Genomic DNA, 24700 nt, shown 5'->3' with positions numbered 1-24700 from the left:
TCGTCGGAGAAAATACACGCTGAAAAAAATGATGCATTTTCCGTCAAGCTAAAAATGGCGGATGAAAATGGAAAGTCGGACAAAAGCTTTACAAACTTGTAAACATTACTGACAAGACCTTGTGAGTGATATTTTTTTATTTTTTAAATATTTTTTACAGTAGAACGCGGTTCAAAGGTCAATCTGCTACTGCGAGCAAAGTGGTTTGAGCCCTTAAGTCAGTTTTTTTTAAATATTATTTTTGGAAATGACAAATATTGTGATTGAGTGAGGCCAGTGTATTTCGTTCATATATACATATCACAAATATATTTAGCTATATGTAGCATATATGCTAACCACGAGTCTGTTGCGCCGTTAAATCAAAGAATTTGAGCTGAATTAAAATAATCCAAACAAGAACATCAAGTTTATTTGAACGCTAACGTTTGATCTTTGTTTAAAAAATAAAATCAGCCGGGATTTTAATGCTTATTCGCACGTTTTGGAAAACCCGTGTTTGTCCTTTTGTGACATTTTGCTTTGTTTGGCGGTAGAATTTGCAGAATGATGGAAGCCGGAAGCTATCGATCGGCGTCCGTGACCCTTTCGACCTCGGCCCACCGCACCAACGCCGTCTTATTTTGAAGCTTTTTGCTTATTACGTCGTGCTGTTTTTGTATTGACAATTATTCCAGTGGCCGCTTCCGCTCAACTGAACGAGCTTTCGTGGCAATTGCGACTGCTTTTCCCATTTGCAACTTTGCTAAATCAAGTCAAATCGCTTGAAATAATAACCAACGCCCACCATGACCTTCTTTGTCAGAACGTCCCGACGACAAAAACCAAGTCAATAACATTAAAACGATTTGGAGCTGTCCAATTCGTCAGCTTTACGGGTGAATTTTTCCAGACCCAAGGTCGCTTTAAATATTCATGTCACAATAATAACCAGCATATGGAAAAATCTCTTCTCGGTGGCCCAGAAACAGAAAAAAAAGCGCATCGTCGTACCAATATCGAATCCGATGCAGCGCTAAAATGACGCCATTGATGGAGTTAATGGCTCGCAATTAGTTCAATGGCCAATCCTTGGAACCGAGCACTTAACAGTCAAATGAGTATGTCGTCATATATCTCTTTGAATCAAATAACTCAAATGATATTTTGAATATTTTAGCCGAGTACACGTGAACTACTCAAGCCCAACAACGACCACATTTTCCGGACTATAAGTCGCACCAGCCAAAGAATACAGCATAAAGAGGAAATAAAAATATGTATAAAGTTGCATGGTTGGGAGCGTCCATTTTTTTTATTGGATCAGAAATGAAGAACAATCATACGTTAAAGTAGAAATAGTATAACAGAGAGCAACAGGCTAAATAGGCATTTGCTAACATATCATTAAAGCCTATAAAAAACAAGGTAACACTTTGTCAATAGTCAGAGAGATTTAATAAAAAATCGAAATGTATGCCCAGTCAAACTATTAAAAAAAAAAAAAGTGCAACTTATAGTCTGAAAAATACCATAAACGTGGCCACGCCCCTCTAGTGATGTCATTTCCACACTTGATCAAAGATTATTTAAAGAAAAGCTGAGAAATGATGGGTCCAACATACAGTATTTTTCTTCAAATCCTAAAATGATGATGTCCAGTCCAAGTAGGGTCCAATCAAACTCGGATACGTGGCGTCCCATCACCCCATTGGCTTCAGATTTCCACCTTTCGCTCCAGATTCAACTCAATTTCTAACAAGTGCGCACAGATCATCACGTAGGAAAACAAAGCCGTGAATGAGATGTCCCAAAGCTGACGACATTTTCCCCCCCCTACGCCAGCAGAGTATCTGGGGGCGTGGCGTGGCATCTGGCTCCGCCTCTTGGCTTTCGGGCCGGTTGTTAGCGTGCAGATGAGGGCGATCGGCGACAATCTACTCGTCCGTATCACCTGCGTTTGAGCACGCCGACCTTAGCGACCGCTTAGCCCGCGGTCCAAAGCCCAGGATCCCGAGATCGGACGTCGCTCGGCGGACATTTTGAACTCTGGCCGCCACCCGACAATGAATATTGCTTCTGGCTTCCCTTTTGTTTACCGTCGTTAGCTTTAGGAGACGCTTGGTTTATTTGACGTCAGCCACCTCGTCGGCCATTTTAGTCGTGGGCTCTCGGGACGTTTCGTCGCAAATGTGAAGGAATCTTTTACCGGTGTAACGGGACGCGGACCGGCACCCTCGCTCGCGGCCAACCCTGGCTCCCCCATTCGAAAATGTCCCCGTTCCGCATGCATTTATTTTTGTATATATTTTTCTTCCCCGCCACTCCCGGCTCACACGGTAACCTCCGTCTTGCTGTTGGTCACAAAGTAGGGCTGCGTGGGGAGAAAGTGTTGACTGTGACTGTGGCCTCGCGTGCCGCGGAGCGGGTTGGGTTCCAGCACCGTACACTGAGGCCTCTTGTGGCCGTAGCTCTTCCTGCGCCCCACCGTCTCCGTCCCGTCCCAGCCCCTCATGCCCGTCCCCGCCGCGTGCCCGGATGAGATGTTGTTAGAACTGTACGCCAACGCCAGGGGGCGCCCCATGGTGGCGAAGGCGGGGCCCACGGGGGCCTCGGCCAACCTGGAGAGGCCCAGCGACGTTCCCCCCGGCATGGTCCCCGTCAGGTGCGCCGCCAGTCCCGGCGGCTTGCTACCGTGGCCGTGCAGGTGAGCGTGGGGCGGCGGGGGGACGCCGGCGTGGGGTCCTTTGGCTTTCTGCCCGTTGGGCTTGGACGAGGCCAGCAGGGCGGCGCCGCGGCGCTCCGTCGGGAGGGTGGACGAGGACGAGATGCGGGGCATCTCCGTCACGTAGGTGGCCACCGGCTCCGGGGTCAGGGGTCCCAGCGAGGTCATGGGAGCCATGGAAGTCCTGGGGCCCAGGGTGCCCATGGCCGTCATGGCCGCCATGGACGGCGGCATGCTCGTCATGGACGCCATGGACGACGGCATGGACGGGACGGGAGCCATCGAGCTCATCTGGTTGACGGAGTGGGAGTGGGAGGCCCCGGGGTTCGAAGCCGAGGCGTTGCCGCCCGTGGAGGACGGGTGCGGCGCCGGGGGGCGGGAGTTGCCCATGGGTTGGAGCGGAAGGCCGCCTTTGGCCGGGAGCTCCGCCGCCAGCCGCCGCTTGTTGTAAGGGTCGCCGTTGAACTTGGCAGCTAAAGAAAAAAAGGAGAAAATTATAGACGATTGAGCTCCGTCGTTGGATTAAAAAAAAAGCTTAAATACGAGGTGAAAAATGGCTTCCGTGCAACACTAATGCGACTCTCGCTTTAATGCGCCGCATTTCCAACCCCTCGCCGTCAGTCAGCGTCGCCTCGTCTTATCGCTCCGAAATGTTTCCTGTCGTATCCGTGCTCACGGTTCGGTCATTACTCCGGCGCCCTCGTTGCCTCTGTGCCCTCGGAGATAAAGTTAACGCACTCAGCCAGTTTGCTCCGCTATGCTAGCCACCGATCTCATTTATCCCAGCGGCGGCCAGACGAGAGGTCGGCGGGCGACAATCTGGAAACGCACCGCCTGCCGACACTCGCTCTCGGGCGACGGGTGAATCCACGCGCGACGGGAAACGCGGAAAACGCCGCGGCGCTCAGACCGAGTCGACGATATTTTCGGGAGAAAAACAATAATCGCCTTCAGTGTGGATAGCATAAAGTATGACGCCTTTCATGCACAAATGATGTCCTTCTTTCTTTTTTTTTACGTTTTCCCCTCCTAGCCAAAATAGATTGGACGTGTAGCGCTTAAAAATGAGCATTCGAGACCTTTCCTGATTTAAATGCTATTTTAAATAATGACCGTAAAGTAATACTGGACACTTGGAAGATTATCATATATTGCGGATCTGCCAAATATTTTAAAAAAGTTTATATTTTGAGAAAAATTATAAAAACATGAAATGGGGAGAACTACCTATGGAAGTTAAATAACAGAACAGAAAGGGTTAATAATGTTAACAAGTCACCATAAAGACACCGTCGGTACGTCGTGGTTATTCACCAATCTACCGCCATAAACCAGGTATTTCCGCATTATATATTGTAAGTCACTGGTGTCAAAGTGGCGGCCCGGGGGCCAAATCTGGCCCGCCGCATCATTTTGTGTGGCCCGGGAAAATAAATCATGAGTGCCGACTTTCTGTTTTAGGATCAAATTCAAATGAAGAGTATGCGCACTGACTAACGGAAAAAAACACGTCTAGAATTTCGAATTGTTGCTAGCACTGTATTGCTGACTTGGTTTGAGTAGATCGAGAGAGAAAATGTCAAGCATCGAGCTTGTCTTGAGCAAAATAAACACGTCTTGTCTTTCTCTGGCAATGCGATGCATCAACGTCTAAGATCAAGATCTTTTTTTTCTTTCCACGGCCTCCGTCACTTTGCCAATTGCACGGCAGATAAGCAGCACGGGCCTGGATCAATAAGCATCCGACTTCCTTTCAGCTTGGCGGAATCCTTCCCGGCTAAAACACAACGAGGTCCCCGAGCGAGCGGAGCCACTTGTCGCTTGCCGCTACAAATCACCAATTAGTATGTATCGTGTCCACCGACTCGTAAAGCCGGATCTTTTTTTTTATTCTTTTCTTTTTTCTGGAGAGCAACGCCGCTAATTAAAAGTAGGGCCACTTGTTTATTTCTCCGCTTTCTGCTGGCCAAAAGTGGATTAACGTACTGTCGATAGGAATCTGGTGTTTTTCCATCCAGATATAATGCTTCCCCTGGGGCTCGTTAGTAGACGACAACAACAAAAAAATACCTGGCAAAGAAATTTAAAAAAAAAAGAAGCTGAGAACATTCATATGAGGAATTAAAAGGGTGTCAGACTCGGGTTGGTTGGCGGGCCGCTTTAACGTCAACTCAATTTCATGTGGCCGGACCATTTTAGATATAATATTTAGATTTTTTTATATAAATGGATTAAAAGAACTCGATTAAAATCCCTGAATATTCAGTATTTTTTATAGATCTAAAACAATGTTTATTTTAGCTTTTTTGGATATATATTTTTAGATTTTTGAACTAAAAACACAGAAAAAATGGATTAGAAAATGACAATGATTGATTTAAAAGGGGGAAAATCAGGAAATGTAATATACATCTATACTCTTCATTTGAATTTGATCCTAAAACAGAAAGTCGGCACTCATGATTGACTTTCCCGGGCCGCACAAAATGATGCAGCGGGCCAGATTTGGCCCCCGGGCCGCCACTTTGACACAGTGCTCTACATTATTTTTTTCAGCCGACTCTCCCGAGACGCATATTTTAGGGCTATTTCTCAAGGACGATCCTCTAATTGTTTAAAGTCATTCTTTGCAACGGCTCTCTTTCGGCTTTCAAACTTTGTCCGCTATTTGGCCAGGTGGGAGAAACAGCAAGTTAGCGGTCCCGCCCACTGCCGTCCCGTCCTTTCCTTTCCTTTCTTTTCCAGCCGCCCTTTACTTCCCACCAGGCTCTCTTAACTTTTCACTTCACTTTTTTAAATGTCTTTGTCATCTGCATCACGCCGTCTTCTCCCAGTTGACCTTTCCCCCCTCCCCGCTTCCTGTCGTCTTTCTTCCCGTCGCTCCCGCCATCTCCGATCCAGCGGCGCGATCCGCCACAGCGAGCCGTTAATCTTCCGCCATCGGGTTCTACTTTCTGCGACGTGACCGCCAAGCTAATCCAAATCTGTACATGCTAGCGACACTGACACTGTACCGAAACCAGGCATCAAAAACGATTCTAGCGTATAACGGTAGTTCAACATACAAGGTAAAATTTGACGCAAAATTCCATTCTCTGGCGCCCTCCCACAGCCAAAAGATTGGACGTCAACAGGTGATAAACTCATTGGTGAGAGCGTAATGCACGTGTCAAAGAAAAATCTAAAAATATATTTTAAAAAGCTCAAATAAACATTGTTTTAGATCTATGAAAAAACGGAATATTCAGGGCTTTTAAGCCAGTTCTTTTAATCCATTTATAAAATAAAAAAATCTAAATAATATATCTAAAATGGTCCGGCCCACGTGAAATCGAGTTGACGTTAAAGCGGCTCGCCAACCAACCCGAGTCTGACACCCTTGATGTAGAGTAAGACAGAGATTGCCCTTATGCGGGTGAAAAGACGGACGGCGTAGGTACAAATGTTAGAATAGCAAACTTTAAAATAAGATAGCAATGGGCGTCCAGGCTAAGTCATCTTTATCTTTTTTTCCGTGGCAAGCTTTGCCAAGGCGTTCATCTATTTATTTCATATCCTACTCTTTTCAAATAAGCAGCCAATTTCAAGAACAAAAATATTTTGTTGGGTGGTTTGTTTGTGATTGGATGTAGCCAATGAGGTCAAATAAATTGAAGAAAATAAATAGTAGTACTTATATTCGACGTCCAATCCATTTCAATAGAATTGAATGCTTTTATTGTCATTATACAAGTATAGTGAGATTTAAAGCTCCACCATCAAATGCACAAAATAAATAAGTAGTCAATATAATAAGCCAATGAGTCAAGCCGTGTCTGACCAAGCTATCGTAGAGATAACGACCAGTAATTTGGTATCCAAACAAAAAGAAAAAGCAAAATCTGTACCTATCGGGAGCCCAAATAAATGGTATCGCTGCGAGTTTGTCGCCAAGATGAAAACATGTCGCGTAAAAGTCAATCTTGGGTGCCATTGTAACGTCAATGAGGTTTTCGGGCCAGTATTGATAGCGCCTCCGCTGGGCTAACGCTATTTAAATGAGCTCCAAATTGGTATGCGGGCGGACTGAATTTGGTGGCATGTGTTAAGCTGTCACACATCTTGATAAACAGCCTCTTTCCCTTTTACGGCGTGTCAGCTTTGGTGCCACAATCAATAACATCTGTCAAATCTGCGCGCAAATCTGCTCCGTCTTGTTCGCGGCCTTTCCGACACGCCCACCCCTGACCGCCGGCCGGGGTGGTCCGCCGACAAAATCCCCGTCGCCGGCGGGTGTCCAATCGTTAACCGAGAGGGAAACGCTCACCCGCTAGCAGACGGCGGCTTTTCGGAAACGCTGTTTTGTCCAATCGAAGTCTGGCGGTGGCATAAAATAGTCTTTTTGTTGGGAAACATAAATAAAAGAAAAGGTGTTGTGGTGATTGGCACTTACCCACAGCCTTCAGGGAGGCGTATTTGTTGAAATCTTTGTTTTGTTGCTGCTGCTGCTGCTGCTGCTGCAAGTGTAGTTGATGTTGGAGTTGTTGCTGTTGTTGTTGTTGCTGCTGCTGCTGTTGCTGCTGCTGTTGTTGTAGTTGTTGGTGTTGTTGCTGTTGTTGCTGTTGTTGTTGTTGGTGATGGTGGTGTTGGTGTTGATGGTGCTGATGGTGTTGGTGTTGTTGTTGGTGTTGTTGTTGGTGTTGTTGGTGTTGTTGTTGTTGTTCATAGACATGAGCTAACTGGCCAAAGGCAGGATACGGATGCTGTTGGACCATGTTTGACATGGGCCCCACGTTGTTGTTGATCTGACCGACCTCTGTGGGGAAAGACATCGTAAAAAAAAGAATAGCATTAGCATAGCAATAGCAATAGCAATAGCACTTGCTGTGTGCGGTCGATTGGTCGCCGGTCTTTTGGTCGCCGTCTTTTGGTCGCCCCGACCGCGACAACGGGCGACCAAAAGACCGGTGACCAAAAGACCGACGACCACAAGACCGGCGACAAAACAAGGTAAAACAAGACGGTCTACGCATCAATCAAAGCCAACAATGGCCCTGAGCAGTTTCACTGAGCCGACCGACGTGTGAGTGTAGAAGAGTTTGTATGTACGTGCGTTGTCCCTTTAAGAAGCGACTAGCGTCAGTCAGGGTCATAAGTTCTCCAACAAAAAACAATCAAAGTCCGGGAAATTTGGAGCTTTTCTTTAGCCTAATAATTACTAGGGCATTAAGTATGACTAAATAGTAATTCACAGTTTGTATTTAGGGAATTTGAGCAACCATTTAAATGGTAATTATCAATAACCTTCCGGGCGACCAAAAGACCACCACCAAAAGACCGGCGACCAATCGACCATGTACCACACTTACTATGTTGGATTACAAGAGCAATAGCAACAGCACGCTTTTAAATACAGTGGTACCGCGAGATACAAACTTAATTCTAATTTTGTATGAAATTTTGATACCTTTCTTGGCTCTATTTGCCCCGCCTCCACCCTGACTTTCAGATCTAACCTATCGAGAGTTGTTTGCTTTTGTCTTCCCTTCAAAATATTCCCAAAATAATGCACACAAATGTCCTCACAATAATATAATGCACAACCACTCTCCAACCAGAAGTAGTATATACTCCTCTTGTATTAGCCAACAAGCTCCGCCATTCGCACTGAGTAACGGGGGGAAAAACACTGAAAAAAATGCAACTCACAGTATGCAGCAATGTGGTATCAAAATGGATATTTGGGGAAAAATTCTTGGGAAAAACATAGTGTTGGTGATCCAGGATCGCTAAGAATTGGCACCAAGACAGGACAAGTTCCATGTCAACTTGTTGTCAAAATGCGCCTGAGGGGAATGCTTGGGATTTGACGAAGTAGCGCTTCACTGCAGGAATCTAAAGTCCAAACGAACGGACAGACTGACGGGAAAACAAACCTAGCTTGCGTAACAATGACTCTCTGGGCACAATCTGCCCGCCCGCCTGTTGATATGTGGGTGTGGGTGGTTGGGTGGGTGGGTGGGTGACTGCACGACAATGCTAACTACTACACGAGGAAAAAATAGGGTTGCCATGACAAAAGAGAGGAGATGAAAAGAGAGGCTGAGGCTGGAGTCATGACAGAGAAGCACTTTTGCAAAAGAGGCTCCATGCGAAAAGCACAAAACACAAAGTGAGTCGACTGCTTGCAATTTTTCAGGCTAGAGTCCAAAAATTAAAAATTAAAACAATACCGAAAAAAAAAACAGTAGCAATGGAGTTGGGCCAAGTACGGTAGGAAAACTCCTACTGCATTTGTGCTTTCTTTTTATGCCTTTATTTGCATTATCCACCTCACAATTATTTTTTGAAAAGAATAGATTAGTGAAGGTCAAAAAACATTGTGTTCCAGAACACTAAATCCTGGATGATTTTGCACCCTCAGGCGAATTCGGGCCAGAATATATTATCTTAAATGATTTATGTTTATGATAATCCATGCTTAAATGCAAAAGTAGGTGTTCTTTCATATCATATCACTTTAGCAAGAGAAGTAGTTTTGATCCAAATAGATGCGTTAAAATGTGCCGCCATGGAAACACAAAATGCAAAAAACCTGAACCACAAAGAATCATAGAGTAAATTAAAATAATAGCCTTTTTTAAAATAATTGCACCGAATCTGAAAATCAGCGCTCAGACGGAAGCAGATTTTTTAGATATCTTGACATGAAATGACGTTCTGGGTGATTGGATTGCACCAAAAACTCGACTTTTCTGGACTAACAATAGCTACATTTTACAGCCCCATTTTACACTGGCTGCAGTAACACTTTACTACCGACAGGGGGAGACAATTCCCCCTTTGCAAACCTTGTCGTTCGTGATGTACACCGCTAACTCAACGTGGAACTGAGGGATAATAGTTTAGGAAATTGGTAAAATATTTGCTAAAAAAAAACGGGGTCAAGAAACTGCGGACTCGAGTCGGCGTTTCGTAGCCGTTAGCGCTAATGCTAACCTGCCAATCCAATTAACCACTGTCCTGTTTTTCTCTGACATGGCGCGACACCATGTCATCCGTTCCCTCGCCGTAGCTTAGCTTAGCATTCGTGCGCCGTGGGGGCAACCGTTGGAAAATGAGCTCACTTCAAGTATGATGGGATGTACGTTTTTCTCATCTCCTCAGCGCGCTTCGCCTCTTTCATCCCGTACAATACGGGAGATGTCGCTCGGCGGCGAGATCATCTAATTGGTCTCCGTAAAAGGCTTTAATAGAGCTCGGCGTGGCGGGAAACGCCGCGTGAATGACGTTCGCCTTTCGTCTCGTCTCGCTCGGCGTTGTCGACTGAAACCGAGTTTGGTGTTGAAGCTAGCGTTGCGCGAGATGTCAGAACGCAGCGGTAGACCTCCTTTCAGTCGGCATCAAACGAGGGCGCCGTCTTTCGCTTTTGGGGGATCCTTTTTAGAAAAGAAACAACGGCGTAAACACCTTCGCCAATTTGCGGGGCGGCTTTTACAAGGCTTCTGTGATGTTCGGGTTCGGGTTCAAATATCCCCATTACGACTGATGCGATGAAGTTGCGATCAAACGGCGGACAATGCGAGACGAAGTATCAAACGAGCGTGGATTAAAAAGACGAGATTGTTGACGAGAGCGCCGTGTTTTTCCGACTAGAATTTACACCCGAGTATAAACCGTGACAGCCCAAGAATACACAAAGGGGGGGAAAAATGCACTGCAGTATGAGTTGTTTTTTTTGTTTTTAGCAGAATCCAAGAATCAACATTTCTTAAAGTAAGTTAAAAAAAACATAACAGGCTGTTGGTGGTTAGATTTTGAAAAAAATCATAAGTGACTGAGAAAAGGAGTACTCTGCTTTTCCCCTCAACTTTTTTATTGCTTTAGAAAATATCAAATTGGCAAACTTATTAGCCGCAGACTCAAAGTATGAAAAAAATTGTGACTTATAGTCCCGAAAATACGTTAACTCCATCATTTAGACCACAGGTGTCAAAGTGGCGGCCCGGGGGCCAAATCTGGCCTGCTGCCTTATTTTGTGTGGCCCGGGAAAGTAAATGATGAGTGCCGACTTTCTGTTTTAGGATCAAATTAAAATGAAGAGTATAGATGTATATTAAATTTCCTGATTTTCCCCCTTTTAAATCAATCATTGTCATTTTTAATCCATTTTTTCAGTGTTTTTAGTTCAAAAATCATTTTGTAAAATCTAAAAATATATTTAAAAAAAGCTCAAATAAACATTGTTTTAGATCTATAAAAAACGGAATATTCAGGGCTTTTAATCCAGTTCTTTGAATCCATTTATTAAAAAAATATATCAAAATATTCTATCTATAATGGTCCGGCCCACATGAAATCAAGTTGACGTTAAAGCGTCCCACGAACCAACCCGAGTCTGACACCCTTGATTTCGACCCTCCCATGACCTTCAAAGAAATATTTAGTCTTAAAAAATATCGACAAATTGAAGCTGGACTGCCATTTTGTCCAAGTGAAAAGACACCAGAGTAACCCGTCATTTCCGAGTTAGTGAAATGCGGCAAACACTTGAAATTGTACGGCGCATCCATCTTCCCGACAGCAGCATTTTTAATAGATTCTCTCCCCTGGCCCGCCCTGGCGCTCGTCATTTACAATCTCCCGTGCAAATAAATTGTGACGGCAGCCTCGGCGTTTGATATAGTAACTCTTCCTCTCCTCTTACAATCCCGCCAGCGACACTTTTACAAAGGCAAGGAAGCCCACGTATTACCTCAAAAGTCCAATTTGACCTTTTCCAACTTTTTTCCATCCAAACTTTGGACCGACACGAAAAACAAGGCCATTTTGTCGACGCGGCTAGCCGTTAGCCACGGATTAAATTGCCATCGGCGTGTTACATACAGACGCTCCCCTACTTACGAACATTCGAGTTACGTACAACGGTACATACCAACATGTCTGCAAATTGCGTTTATGTCGAAAAATGTTCGTAAGTTCGATTTTGTATTTTTTTCCCCGAGTAGTGCTTCTTTCCGCCGCTAATACCGACCGACCGACGCCTGGCGCTGTGAGGGCTCAGCTCACCCAGCATCTACCTTCCATTTCGTTGCAATGCGGAAGTGCGTGAATGTATCTCCAGTGCGCAAAGAACCTTTTTCATTTGTATTATTAAATATCTCATGCATCCATTATTGAATATGGTTGGTAAAAAGGGACAACGCATGTACATACAAACTCTCAACAACACTCACACGTGGGCTCAGTGAAACTGCTCATGGCCATTGTTGGCTTTTATTCATGCGTAGACCGTCTTGTTTTACCTTGTTTTGTCGCCGGTCTTTTGGTCGTCGGTCTTTTGGTCGTCGGTCTTTTGGTCGTCGGTCTTTTGGTCGTCGGTCTTTTGGTCGTCGGTCTTTTGGTCGCTGGTCTTTTGGTCGCCCCGACCGCGACAACGGACCAATCGACCGCACACGATCTCGAGGTACCACTGTATCACCTTTCTTAAACTCCTCCCACTTCAAATGGATTGGACATCTAGTGGTGATAAACTAACTGGTGCCTCCTGGCCAGAGGGACAACACATGATAGATTGACCATTTTTCCTTTTTTTTTTTTTTTTTCCTTACCCCGGAAAGCCAGTCTAAATCATTCTCATGGCCAGCCGTGTACAGTTGGCGTTCGGTCATTCGAACGGTCGCCAGCGCGTCTCTCCTCGCGTGCTCTTGAAATAAGCATCTTTAGTCCCACTCAAACGGTAAGCAGGTTACGCGCCAGTCTGCGAGAGGCGGGATGTCAAGTGCTTCTTAGCCTGTTTGTTTATCTTTTAGGGACGTACGCGAAAAGCACCGCGTCTTTGCATCTGTTGCCGTGGCGATCCCCATCCTTTTGTCCGTATCTCCCCACTGCAGCACCGCCATGTTTAGGACTGAAAAGACACCGTGTGACTTTTCCTCGCGTGGCTAACGGCCGGGCGCGACGGGAAGAAATTGATTTCCCGTGATAAAGAAATCAGAGAGTCGACGTTCGTCTCCATTTTGGGGCTTTTGGAATGCCATGGACGGCGCTCGGCGTCCAATTTGTCGTCAATGTCATCAAATGAATTAGCCAACTTGCGTCGCCAATCAATTTTTCAAACACGATCTCATTATCATGGCCATATGTCTCTGGCGACGCGCCCGTTTCGGGAAATGCTAAAGCGCGAGCGACATTGTGCTTCCAGGGAGCCCGCCATACCGGGCCTTTTGCCAATCCCCCCCGACCGAGTCCGCCATTAAAAGCATATCATGGAGGATGAAGGCATATTGAAAAGCCTGTCATGGGAAATGGTTGAGGAAAGGAAGGTGATGATGGAGAAAGCCGCTTTTAAAACACCTAATTGTTCATGGCTGGGCATTTCAAAGCACAAAGGCTATTAAATTCAGATTTTTTTTAGGCCTTAAACGCTATTGATTTCTTTTGTTTCCATCTTCTTGCCGCCAGCTGATGCTTTGAAATAGTCTCGAGTAGGAAAAGTCTCCTAGATTTAGAAAACTTGAAAGCTGTCTAAGGGAGGAAGGAAAAAAAGTAGAGCTTTGTGGTCACTTTTTTTCAAAATGGTGGGAAAAAAATGCATTTTTTGAGGTATCGGCATATCCTCAAAATCCAGTAATTAAAAAAATATATATAGTGGTACCTTTGCATACGATCGTAATCCGTTCCAAGACTGAGATCGTATGTCGAGCTTTTCGAACTCGAGCGAACGTTTCCCGTTGAAATGAATTGAAAACAAATGAATTCGTTTCAACCCTCTGAAAAAAACACCAAAAACAGGATATTGGATTGGAAAAAATGTTTTATTTCTTCTAATTTGCCATTTATTAACAAAGTAACACATAACTAGTGGTTTAATAGTAATAAAATGTGTTTAATAGATGTAAAATTAGACGCATTTCGCAGAGGGGAGAGACAATGGGGGCTGTTCGGGGGGGACTTTATCCACGGCAACCGAACAAACAAATTTAAATGAACTTGGATTAATATATACAAACACACTCAAACATACGTTTAATGTAACTTTACACAAAACTGAATTCTAATTTTGTTGTAATCTTTTGTTACCTTCGTTTTCCGTGTTGGCGGTTTGCCACGCCTCCACCCTCACGTTCGCTATCGATGGACTGTTTGCTGTTGTACTATTCCCTTCAAAATATTCCCAAAATGATGCACACAAATGTCCTCCTCACAATAGGAGAACGGACGACCACTTTCCAACGAGAAGTAGTCTTTAAAGAGCGATCGCGGGACCTTCTTTCCTAAGAAAGAATAACAGGAAATGCAATAGCTGAGCTTCCCACGTATTGATTGTGGGTAATGAAGTTTTATTCTGAGAAAGGGTGACATTGCCTATCGGTCGGTGTTGTGTGCACGAGTATACTTCATTACCCAGAAAGCCCTCTTTTTGCCTGCGCATGCGCGTTGTGCGTTTCCTGGTCGAAACTCGTCTGAATAAATCGTTCAGTCCTCGTAGATATAGTCGTTATACACGAAAGAGATGCGGCAAAAAAGACAGTGCGCTACAATGATGAACAGCCTCTCATGTCATGGCCACCTGGCTTGGTCGCATCTCGAAATTTTAATTGTTTCGCAAGCCAATTATCCGATCAAAATTTTTGTCGTAACAAGCATATATATATAAATGATGAGGACACGATCATGTTACAAGGGTTCGAGTCCCGTCCGACCCAAATATCCCTTAACCTTGCCTTGCTTTTAGCACCCTATGCTTTACTTAACATTTTTTAAAGCTAAATATATCTGCCCTGGACTCGTAAAAGGCAACAGATGGAGGCAAGCGTTTGTAGCGAGCGTCTAACGGGTCATTTGAACTCATATTACACTGCTATTAAACGCCACATCAATCAAAATGCCGGCCCGATTGAGAAAGCGCTCGCAATCCAAAGAGACACGCCGTCGTAAATGTCGTTTCCTATCCACGCCGCATCATCATCATCATCTGCATCATCTTTCAAGACTTTGTCAGGAGTGAGTGGAGTCATCTTAGGCGCTGACACACCAGATCAGCTGATTGGTCCATCTATTTAGACCAGATGCGATACACTCCATCTCCCAACGACAAACGCCGCGGAATACCTGATGCGCTAAAGCGCCGCGGCGGACAAAAGGAGGCCTTATCCGCTATCCCATCCATCACCGAGACGGAGCGCCTCTCCGCCGTCGCAATAACTTCATCTGGGTCTTTTGTGCGACCGCCATCTTCCGTCACGTCCGCGCCAAGACGACGTCGTTAGCTTTGAGATATCGTCCCGCCGAAGAAAAACAACTAGAAATAGCGCCGCGGCGTTGCCTGCATATCGATCGGAATCAATCGGGCGGCAAAATGACAGCCATTGGGGTCAAAAGTCGCATTTGTTCTTGTTTAGTTAGCTTATCGCTAACGCGTGGAGCCGCTCTCCCACTTTAAAGCCATTCAAGGACCGCGTAAGAGCAATCACTTAAAAGTCAAGTGAGCATGCAGCAATTCACTTTTATAAGAATTTCAAAAAGTGCAATTTGGTGATTGATAATTACTGTAGCAATGACTTTTATAGCGAAATGAGTATGCAGTCATTTAGTTAAAAATATATTTTTGAGGAAAAAAATGCAATATCACTAAAGCAAGGGTGTCAGACTCGGGTTGGTTCGCGGGCCGCGTCAACGTCAACTCGATTTTATGTGGGCCAGGCCATTTTAGATATAATATTTTGATTTTTTTTTTATAAATGGATTAAGAGAACTGGATTAAAAGGCCTGAATATTCCGTATTTTAGAGATGTAAAACAATGTTTATTTTAGCTTTTTTTAAATTTGATTTTTGAACTAAAAACACAGAAAAATTGATTAAAAAATGACAATTATTGATTTAAAAGGGGGAAAATCAAGAAATTTAATATACATCTAAACTCTTCATTTTAATTTGATCCTAAAACAGAAAGTCGGCACTCATGATTGACTTTCTCGGGCCGCACAAAATGATGCGGCGGGCCAGATTTGGCCCCCGGGCCGCCACTTTGACACACGTGCACTAAAGTATTGAAATGAATATTTAGCTGAGCAGTTGCTAACGAAACAATGAAGTGAGTTTAGTTTGTAAACAAAATATTGAGACCTATTTTTAACGATATCACTAAGCACTTCCCATGTCCATTACTTTACAATCAAGCTATTTTAGGAACAGAAAAACATATTTAAAAAAATTTCGCTATCTATACAGTATCAAGATGGATAACTAGCGCTAAGCAGCTACTATCGCAATGACTTTACCATCAAATAAGTATGCAGTAATATAAAAAAAATTGTATATATTTTTAAAATGTGGCATCAGGACATCAAATGGTATCACTAGCAAAAAAAAAATGGAGTGATTCATTCATTCCCCCCCACTGGCAAGTAAATATCTGTGACGGACGGGACGCTAGCGCCGAGCGCAGCAATCCGTCACTCACTGGTAGCTGGATCCAACGGGCCGTCGGGCCGTCGGGGCTTCCCCGTCCGACGGCGCCGTCGAGCCGAGACGACAACGCGACGTGGACGAAGAGTGGCACGTCGAGAGGAAGCCGCCGCCAGAAGACGGGCGCCGTAAAGGATGCGCGTCTCTCCGGGAAGCTGACGACTCTGACAAGACGTCAGCACTGGCGACCCAGTTAGCGCCGGCCGGACCGCCAGGCTTGCTCGGGTTGGGAAACTAAATATACTGCAACGCTTTGGGAAATGACAGCATTTGGGGATTTTGCCTTTGAATGTCTGCTCCCCAAAATTAAATATTGAAAGAAACAAAAACGGTTTTCGCTCAAGACCGCCACACTTCATCAGAAGTTGGAAAGGTCGCTTTGAAACGTTGACATTTGTGTCACCTTATCCGATTCTTTTCTTGTATTTTTATATGGAACTTTTTTTGCTGTACTTTTTTTGCTGTACTTTTTATAGCGTGTTTACGTTTGCACTCATGTGAAGAAACTGCTGGATTGCATCATGACAATAAAGATGTTGTGTTTTGTCGATGCCAGATTGAAAAATAATAGCAAATATTACAAATATGAATGGTAAATGATAAAAAAATAAAATAAATGATGAATCGCTTTGTTTGTATTCGAGTTTAAAACGATTATATTCAGTAGAAGCAGACTTATTTGCCTATTTTTTTATATTTACAGGAAGCAAAAAACAAGCCGGATGGGATCCAATCATGTGACCAAATTCCAGACCGTCCCATCCTCCAAAAATGGCGCCAGATCACCCATCGGGAGACCCCCCAAAACGGTAAGGATGCGACATGCTATTGCTACTAAGTGTTGGAAACAAAGATCCTATCTTACAAAGACAACATGAACACTTTTAGGCATTGTCGCATTTATTTTCAAGGCCACGTGGCTGTTTCTCTTTCTCTCTCTCTCATTATAGCGTAAATAGAAATCACAAAACTATGACTAAATGTCACATTGAGTAGCGCGCAAGTACTACATTTTCCACGTTGAAGCGCTCGTGATCCAGTGACCTAGATCTCGCGTGACTGAACCATTTTTTCGGAGGTTCTTTAGGAGGGCGCCGAACATCCGGGGATTCTCTCGCTCACTTTGAGCTCCTTTTGGAGGCCTTTTGCCACTGCCTTTGACTCCGCCCAGGTCCAAAAATATGGACTTTTATCTTCATAGACGTGTAGCTCGATAACCCGCTTAAAAGTTTTTTTACGTAGCAAGCCATCACGGAGTATTTTTGTGTTGACCTGCGAGCTAATGTTTCATACTACTGAAAACGGAGTCAACTGAAGAGCATACATTTAAAACATATACAGTAAAGTACATATAAAAATATCAACATTTAAATAGCCTAACATGGACAGAGGTGCAGCAACACGTGGAGACACACAATCCAACAACGCTAGATCTACGTGTACGTTTCCCTTTGCGGAAAAAATGATGCATCTATAGTTTACAGCAAGGGTGTCAAACTCGGGTTGCTTCGCGGGCCGCGTTAACGTCAACGCCATTTCATGTGGGCCGGACCATTTTAGTTATAATATTTAGATTTTTTAAAATTGGATTAAAAGCCCTAAATAGTCCGTTTTTATAGATCTAAAACAATGTTTATTTAAGCTTTTTTTCCTTAGTAATAGAACATTTCTTTTAATCATGTTTTTTATTTCAAATGGAAACAAAATATTTTTTTAATTACGTTCAATATTAAAGTGGAAAACGGAAAATATTAATATATTTCTTTTTAGATTTTACAAAATGCGCTTTGAACTAAAAACACAAAAGAAAAAAAAGGATTAAAAAATTGCAATTATTATTTTTAAAAAGGGGAAAATCAGGAAATGTAATGTACATCTATAATCTTCATTTGAATTTGATCCTAAAACAGAAAGTCGGCACTCATGATTTACTTTCTCGGGCCGCACAAAATGATGCGGCGGGCCAGATTTGGCCCCCGGGCCGGCACTTTGACACATGTGGTTTACAGCATCAGTTATGACACTTTGTCTGCATCACTATACTTTTACTAGCCTACAATGAGCTAATCACTCCGCCCCAAAACTATTCGGTGGAAACGTGGGGGTATATCGGAGTAAAAAAAACAGCAAAGTAGACAGACTAGTCGCCATTGTTTGCATTTTTTTTCCTAGTCGTAGTCCCGGTCAGTCCACAAGCCAAACACGCGCATTAGCTTCTGTTAGCGCTGCCGACAAATGGAGCGAAGTGGCCCTCCTTACTTGGCTAACCTATTTTTTTTTCTCACCCCCAAGCAAGCCCTCTCGCTCCTCCATTTTAGCATCTTCTCTCCAGGGGAGTATAGATGTCTTGCCCAAGTCGATTCCAGCGCGCCGGACCGTCAATACGTGCCATGTTTACTTTACGTCGCTAATAATAGAACGTCACCGAGCCGCGTTTTTACGCCGCTAATAATAGGACGTCACCGAGCCGCGTTTGCGTCTGTGCTGGACTGTGCTATTCATTGCGGGGATAGATTAGATTAGATTAGGACTTTATTTCATCCCGTAATCGGGAAATTTCCTTGGTTGCAGTAGCGAGAAAGACACAGAAGACACTGTAGACCTACCTAGATAAAAAAATTCCATACACCCGCACTCTTTGTCCGGTAGGGTTCATTGCCTTCGACCGTGAATCGAACGCCGTTTGATGGACGCCAAAGCCGCTCAAATTCGCCGATGACCGCCGCGGCTTCTGCTTGGCGTGCGAGCGAAGAAGCTGGCTCCTGCACCCCGTCTTTGTCTAGGGATGCTGGGAAAAAGCCCGGACGGCCGCGCGCCAAGCATTCGGGCAGCCACGCCGCAGAGAACTCGGCTTTCTAGACAAAACGTGGTGGCGTTAGCTAGCGGAGAGCCCGAGGAGCAGATTTTCAAATACTGCAGTGGGATGGCCGCGGGTAATTAAATAGCATCGAGCATCGGCTCAGTCGGTCTGCTTTGTTGCTAGCGGATTACATTTGGAAGCTGGCACCCAGGTACATTTTGAATAGAAATGTTTCTTCATATAGGATGGTGTCAAAGTGGCGGCCCGGGGGCCAAATCTGGCCCGCCGCGTCATTTTATGTGGCCCGGGAAAGTAAATCATGAGTGCCGACTTTCCTTTTTAGGATCAAATTAAAATGAAGAGTATAGATGTATATTACATTTCCTGATTTTCTCCCTTTTAAATCAATCATTGTCATTTTTTTATCATTTTTTTCTGTTTTAGTTCAAAAATAATTTTGTAAAATGTAAAAATATATCAAAAAAGCTCAAATAAACATTGTTTCAGATCTATAAAAAAAACTAAATATTCAGGGCTTTTAATCCAGTTCTTTTAATCCATTTATTTAAAAAAATCTAAATATTATATCTAAAATGGTCCGGCCCACGTGAAATCAAGTTGACGTTAATGCGGCCCGAGTCTGACACCCTTGATCTAACTGGATGCCAGGAAAGGAAAGGAAAGGAAGAAGACGCAACATAGTCACATACAAGTCAACATAGGAAACCCCAAGCCCACCCGGGCGGGATCTAACCCTTGAGCTCGTCACTGCGAGCCGGGCGTGACGACCGCCTACCCACTGAATTGAAGAATTGCAGAAAGGCCAAGAAAGTGACCGAGTGAGTTAAAGAAAAAAATATTCTGGACACTTTTGACGCAGTGAAAGAGAGTGAAGAATAGCAATATACTGTATAGTGCATACAGTATATATTTATGTAAGTCAATAATCACAAAGTATCCAACGGGAATTGTGGGCCTCGCTCATGACACGGAGGTGCTTCTGGTTTCCTGAAGATACCGAGAAGACAAAGAGTAGCAGCAGACGTGACCTTCAGCCAAAGAAAGTCTGCCAGAGCGCGCTATTAAATCTCCCAGTCGGTGTAAAATCCTCCAAAGCGCTATTGTTTCCCCTCTCAACTTTTTTGGGGGTCGCGGCTTGAACCGCATTCTCCGCTCGCTGCAATCATTCCAAAAACTTGCTTAATGGGGGAGGAGGGCAGGCCGGTTCATCTCGAAAACGACGTCAAATATATCTATCCGCAGGCTGGATGGATGGATAGGAAACAAAAGCCCAAAAGAGCAGCAAAGGCAAAGTAGCTCCAAATCTGAGCGCTAAAAACAAAAACGTCTTCCAAGCGGGTCATCTGTCGGAGCAAAAAGCCCAGTTGGACGGCGACGCGTGGCGACCGGTTTGCCACATGTCCCCTAGCCACGGGCCAGCGCCCGGCGGGGTGCCCCCCGCGTACGTCCATATGGGAGGGAGCTGGAGACGGATGCCAACGCGGCCCCGCGGCCTAGTGGAGCCTTCCCTGCAAGAAAGGCCATGCGGATGGGGTTTGGGTTGGGGAAGGTTCGCCACTAATCGGAGCTTTCCAAGTCGCCGACTTTTACATTTTTGTAAATAGGCGGCGGCCACGTCCGTATCCGCCTCACCCGTACCCGATTCCTCTCCAAAGGCTAGTCGGCCATTCCGGTCGTGAACTTATCGGTCCGTCTTCCTCATAAAGGATTAGAGGCTTTTCACCGAGCGTAGATTCGGTAGCGCAAACAGTCATGGCCATTTCACAGCGGCGTCCACTCAGGTGATAGGTCACCCCACTATCTCATCTCTCCCATTGTGAGGACAAAAAAAAAAGATTCCCACTCACAAGTAAAAAAAGACTGCCAGTGATATTTCTTTCCTTTCTTACCAACAATGGCCTAATATTAATACAACGCTATTACTCATTCATTTTCCCAACCACTTAATCGCACAAGGGTCGCCGGGGGTGCTGGAGCCTACCCCAGCTCACTGCAAGAAGTAGGCGGAGTCACCCTGAATTGCGTGCCAGCCAATCACAGGGCTCCATGAGACGGCAACCCAACACACTCATGGCTAAGGACAATTTAGCATCCAATTAGCCTAGCATGCATGTGTTTGGGATGTGGGAGAAAACCGGAGTACCCGGAGAAAAGCCACGCAAGCAAACATGCAAACTACACACAGTGAAGAACAACCTGGGCTCGAACCTTTGATCCGTCAAATATGTATAAAAATGGACAATAATACAAAAATGGAGTCAAAATCAAATCAACTGCGTAAAACGAGGTATTACTGCACATATATTTACATGGCATATGACATGGAAATTTAAAGTGTACGCTAATTTCTAGCTCCTCCAAAGCCCAGGCATAAATCGTACAACAAAGTGCGGGTGGTCAGGCAAACGTGAACACTACTTGTTGTTTTAATGATGTCTAAATTGCTTCTTTGAAGAGAGCGAGTGGACTGCCGCGTTGCAATCGTGCATCGCTCCGTCCGTTCGGGATTGTGTTTACGTCGTTTGATCCGAGACTTTACAACACAACAAAGCTTGCTAGTAGAGTAAAAAGAGCCCACGGGACCCCCGCGCACTCCCCTTTTCCCCAATACACCCACCGAGCAGACAATTTATTCAACACAAAAACACTAGAGCCGCACTTGTTCAGAAAGACATGGATGTGTAGTGTGTATTTTTGGAAATATAGTTGCAGTAGAAAATTGGCAAATAGCACAGAGTAGCAGAATCGGGAGCCACAAAATTGCAAAAGATTTTGGAGCAAACTTACGGAGATTCGCCGCTCTGGACACGTAGTGTTCGGAATGCATGCCGAGGTTCTCCTCTCCTCGGTACGGCTCGCTTGGACAGCCGCCTTGCAGCACGTTGGCCACTGCCCTGTGAAACGTTACAACATTTGGCTCAAAACTCTGCGTGAAATCGATTCAAATACTCCGGATCGTTGAATTTTGACACGTTGCACATATACATGATATCATTGCAGTGTTGGGTACTTTGTGTTTTGAGTATTTTTGGGACAAAACGTGCTTTTGGGTCCATGGTTTGGTCATTTTGAAGTACTTCAAATACTTGAATTGTGACATGTTTTGTCAGAACCAATCAGAAGTTGCAGTACTGGGTACTTTGTTGGTTTGCAGTACATATTTTTTAGGCAAAATTTGATTTTTGGGTGCATGATTTGGTCGTGGATGATCATTTCGAAGTACTTCAAATACTTGAAACGGGACACGTTTTGTCAAAAATGATCCAAAATTGCAGTACTGGGTTATTTGATGCTTTGTAGCACAAACATCGAATATTTATAGCCAAAATATGATTTTTGGGTGCATGATTTGGTCGCAAATGATCATTAAGAAGTACTTCAAATACTTGAATCGTGACACATTTTGTCAAAAATGATCTAAAATAGCAGTACTGAGTTATTTGTTGCTTTGCAGAACATATTTTTAGGCAAAATGTGATTTTTGGGTGCATAATTTGGTCGTGGATGATCATTTCAAAGTACTTCAAATACTTGAAACGTGACACGTTTTGTCAAAAATGATCCAAAATTGCAGTACTGGGTTATTTTTTGGTTTTTCAGCGCATGGCTCAAATATTTATGGCCAAAACGTGCGGAATAAAAGCAAGATTTAGATGATCATTTTGGTGAAAAGTCCAAAAGTAAAGCGCGGAACGCCTTCTAGAAGTCGTTCCGTTCTACAGTTGCACTCACGTACTGTACTCTACTCTCTCTGATTCTGCCGTCTTTTGGAAGTAACACGCTGTTGTAATTTGATTATTCCGCCGAGCCGTATTGCGCAGCGTCTTTCCATGCAAGATTGACACCACAACGACTCCGTTCAAATGAGATGAGGCTGTTTTCCCTGATCCTTTGCACATGGCAGATACTACGGGGGCATTTGCAGAAACGGAGCCACGCATGGGTGAAAAAAAAGCCGCCCCCGCCTGTCGAGAGGAGCGTGGATCACGTAATGTTATGCCGTAGCGCCGCCAAATGCGGAGAGAGAGATGCACAAACCCACTGGCTTTTTTTAGGGGGGTCGGAAAGTGCGCAAAATGGACAAAGGCGCGATTTCTTTTCACTCAAATAGCGTCTGAAACTCATCGGTTGCCGTTGACGACGCTCGACGTCCGGACGTACAAATGAATTGGATGTGTATTGTTGTCAATAGCAGGCAATGAGTGAGGAAAGAACTTATTTGTTGACGTCATGTAGTGTAAACAGATATAGACACTAAAGTGCATCAAGTTTTTTTTCGGCGGCTTATCCCCGAAAATATATCCCTATTTTTTTGTTCTTTATATTGAACGATGGCAGCGCTCAATTCTCACCTGTACATGTTTTCCCTCTGCGGACGGTGCGCTTTCTCCAGCCCCAATTTGGTGAAAATCCCCACCAACGCCATGATGGCCACCACTCCGCAGATGATGTAAACAATTAAGTTGGTCTTGTCTTTGGTGCTGTCGTGCAGCTTGTTGGCTTTCTTGTACGGCGTCTGGCCGTTCTTCAGCCACGGCGGCGTGTCGTAGTTTTTGCAGGTGCTCTGGTCCAACCGCGAGTGCTTGTGCGAGCAGCAGAAGCGGAAGCCACAGGTGCCGCAGCAGTACAGATAATTGCCCGTTTTGCAGGTGAACGGCGGGTCCCACTGGCCCATCACGTCGTAGTAGCCTCGGCATTGCTCCTCCGACGCGCTCTCCTCCTCCACCGAGCCGTTGGAGGCGGCGATCATCACGAAGCCCCCGAGGAAGTCGGCCTTGCCGCCGGCCCTCGTCGGCGCGCTCGCTTGGAGCAGCAGGAAGCCCAGGAGAAAGGAGTCGCCCCTCATCGCTCGCTAGTGTCCTCCTCGTCCGGGGGTGGTGGTGCGGGGGGCTCGTCGACTTTTCACGCCCGAGCGCCGAGACGCCGCGCCGAAGGGTCCGCAAACGCGCGCCCCGACCGCGAGCCGCCGACGAGCATCTTCGCCAACGTGGTCTTACGGGCGTGCGGGATGGGAACGGCGGGGACGTGCCGTGGAAAGCCGGGGGGTCTCGGGGGAGGGGGTCAAGGCTCCCATCCGCCAGAGGAGCGGGGCGCTTTACGCATCCGTCCGTCCGTCGGCGCGCTCTTACGCACACGCGCGCGCCGCGCTGACAAATGGGCTGCGAGAGCTCGGGTGCGCTAAACAGGGAGGGGGGGAGGCGGAGGAGGCGGAGGGGGAGTAGAGCGAGAGAGAGAGAGAGAGAGAGAGAAAGGGGGCGGATCCCCATCGAGGTCCAACATTATGAAATCATTGGGATTATTCAAAGCGAATCGGCTATGCCCGGGGGAGGGAGCCTACGGCTCGAGAGCCATACGTGGCTCTTTGCTAACCTTTGAGCTGAAATATGGTGACAGAAGTGAATCCCCAAGGCAACAATAGGAGCCTCACATCGGCACTGCCATTAAAACTGCCTCTAGCGCCGCTTTAATCATCATTAGACTCTTCTGCAAGCATACTCATTGATTAGCAACAGCGTAACAATGTTTCTTTTTCTGCTTTAAAAGTGGTGAAATGACTTAAAAGGCTCGCTTTTTCATGTATTTGGACTTTGAGTCAATTCTACTTATGGCTCTCATATGAAATATTCATGAGGGCCATAGACTGAATACTTTTGAACCGTTCGACGATAGGAATGGTTGTTTATCTCTTTTTTTTTTTTTTTCTCTCTCTCTTTCTCTCTCTTTC

At 45.1% G+C, this 24700-nt stretch overlaps 2 protein-coding genes across 3 annotated transcripts in view; one reads left to right on the top strand and one right to left on the bottom strand.

Annotated features, from left to right (window-relative positions):
* The window catches only part of cpped1 (calcineurin-like phosphoesterase domain containing 1), a 71420-nt gene that overhangs the window by 25335 nt on the left and 21385 nt on the right, over positions 1–24700 (top strand). For both annotated transcript variants that reach the window (XM_077625097.1, XM_077625096.1), the window contains exon 3: positions 16858–16963. The gene's annotated coding sequence lies outside the window, so the exon portion shown is untranslated. The remainder of the gene's footprint in view (positions 1–16857; positions 16964–24700) is intronic.
* On the bottom strand, positions 1276–24110 carry shisa9a (shisa family member 9a). The gene is made up of 4 exons (XM_077625104.1): positions 23328–24110; positions 21763–21869; positions 7137–7499; positions 1276–3177 (listed from the first exon to the last, which is right to left on the bottom strand). Exons 1-4 carry the CDS (start codon positions 23819–23821, stop codon positions 2312–2314), a joined length of 1830 nt encoding a protein of 609 aa, XP_077481230.1. The 5' UTR covers positions 23822–24110; the 3' UTR covers positions 1276–2311.

Source organism: Stigmatopora argus, chromosome 18, assembly GCF_051989625.1.
Source record: "Stigmatopora argus isolate UIUO_Sarg chromosome 18, RoL_Sarg_1.0, whole genome shotgun sequence".
Lineage (NCBI taxonomy): Eukaryota > Metazoa > Chordata > Actinopteri > Syngnathiformes > Syngnathidae > Stigmatopora > Stigmatopora argus.
Note: the sequence above shows the minus strand (reverse complement) of the source record. Positions and strands in the feature narration are given on the sequence as shown.

Bases quoted from the DNA above. Each gene is read 5' to 3' on its own strand.
- shisa9a (XM_077625104.1), bottom strand. From the start codon at position 23,821: ATGAGGGGCGACTCCTTTCTCCTGGGCTTCCTGCTGCTCCAAGCGAGC. The intron at 21,870-23,327 runs GTGAGAATTGAG...AACGTTTCACAG, and splicing joins CAGAGGGAAAACATGTACAG to GGCAGTGGCCAACGTGCTGC. The intron at 7,500-21,762 runs GTAAGTTTGCTC...CTTTCCCCACAG, and splicing joins GTCCAGAGCGGCGAATCTCC to AGGTCGGTCAGATCAACAAC.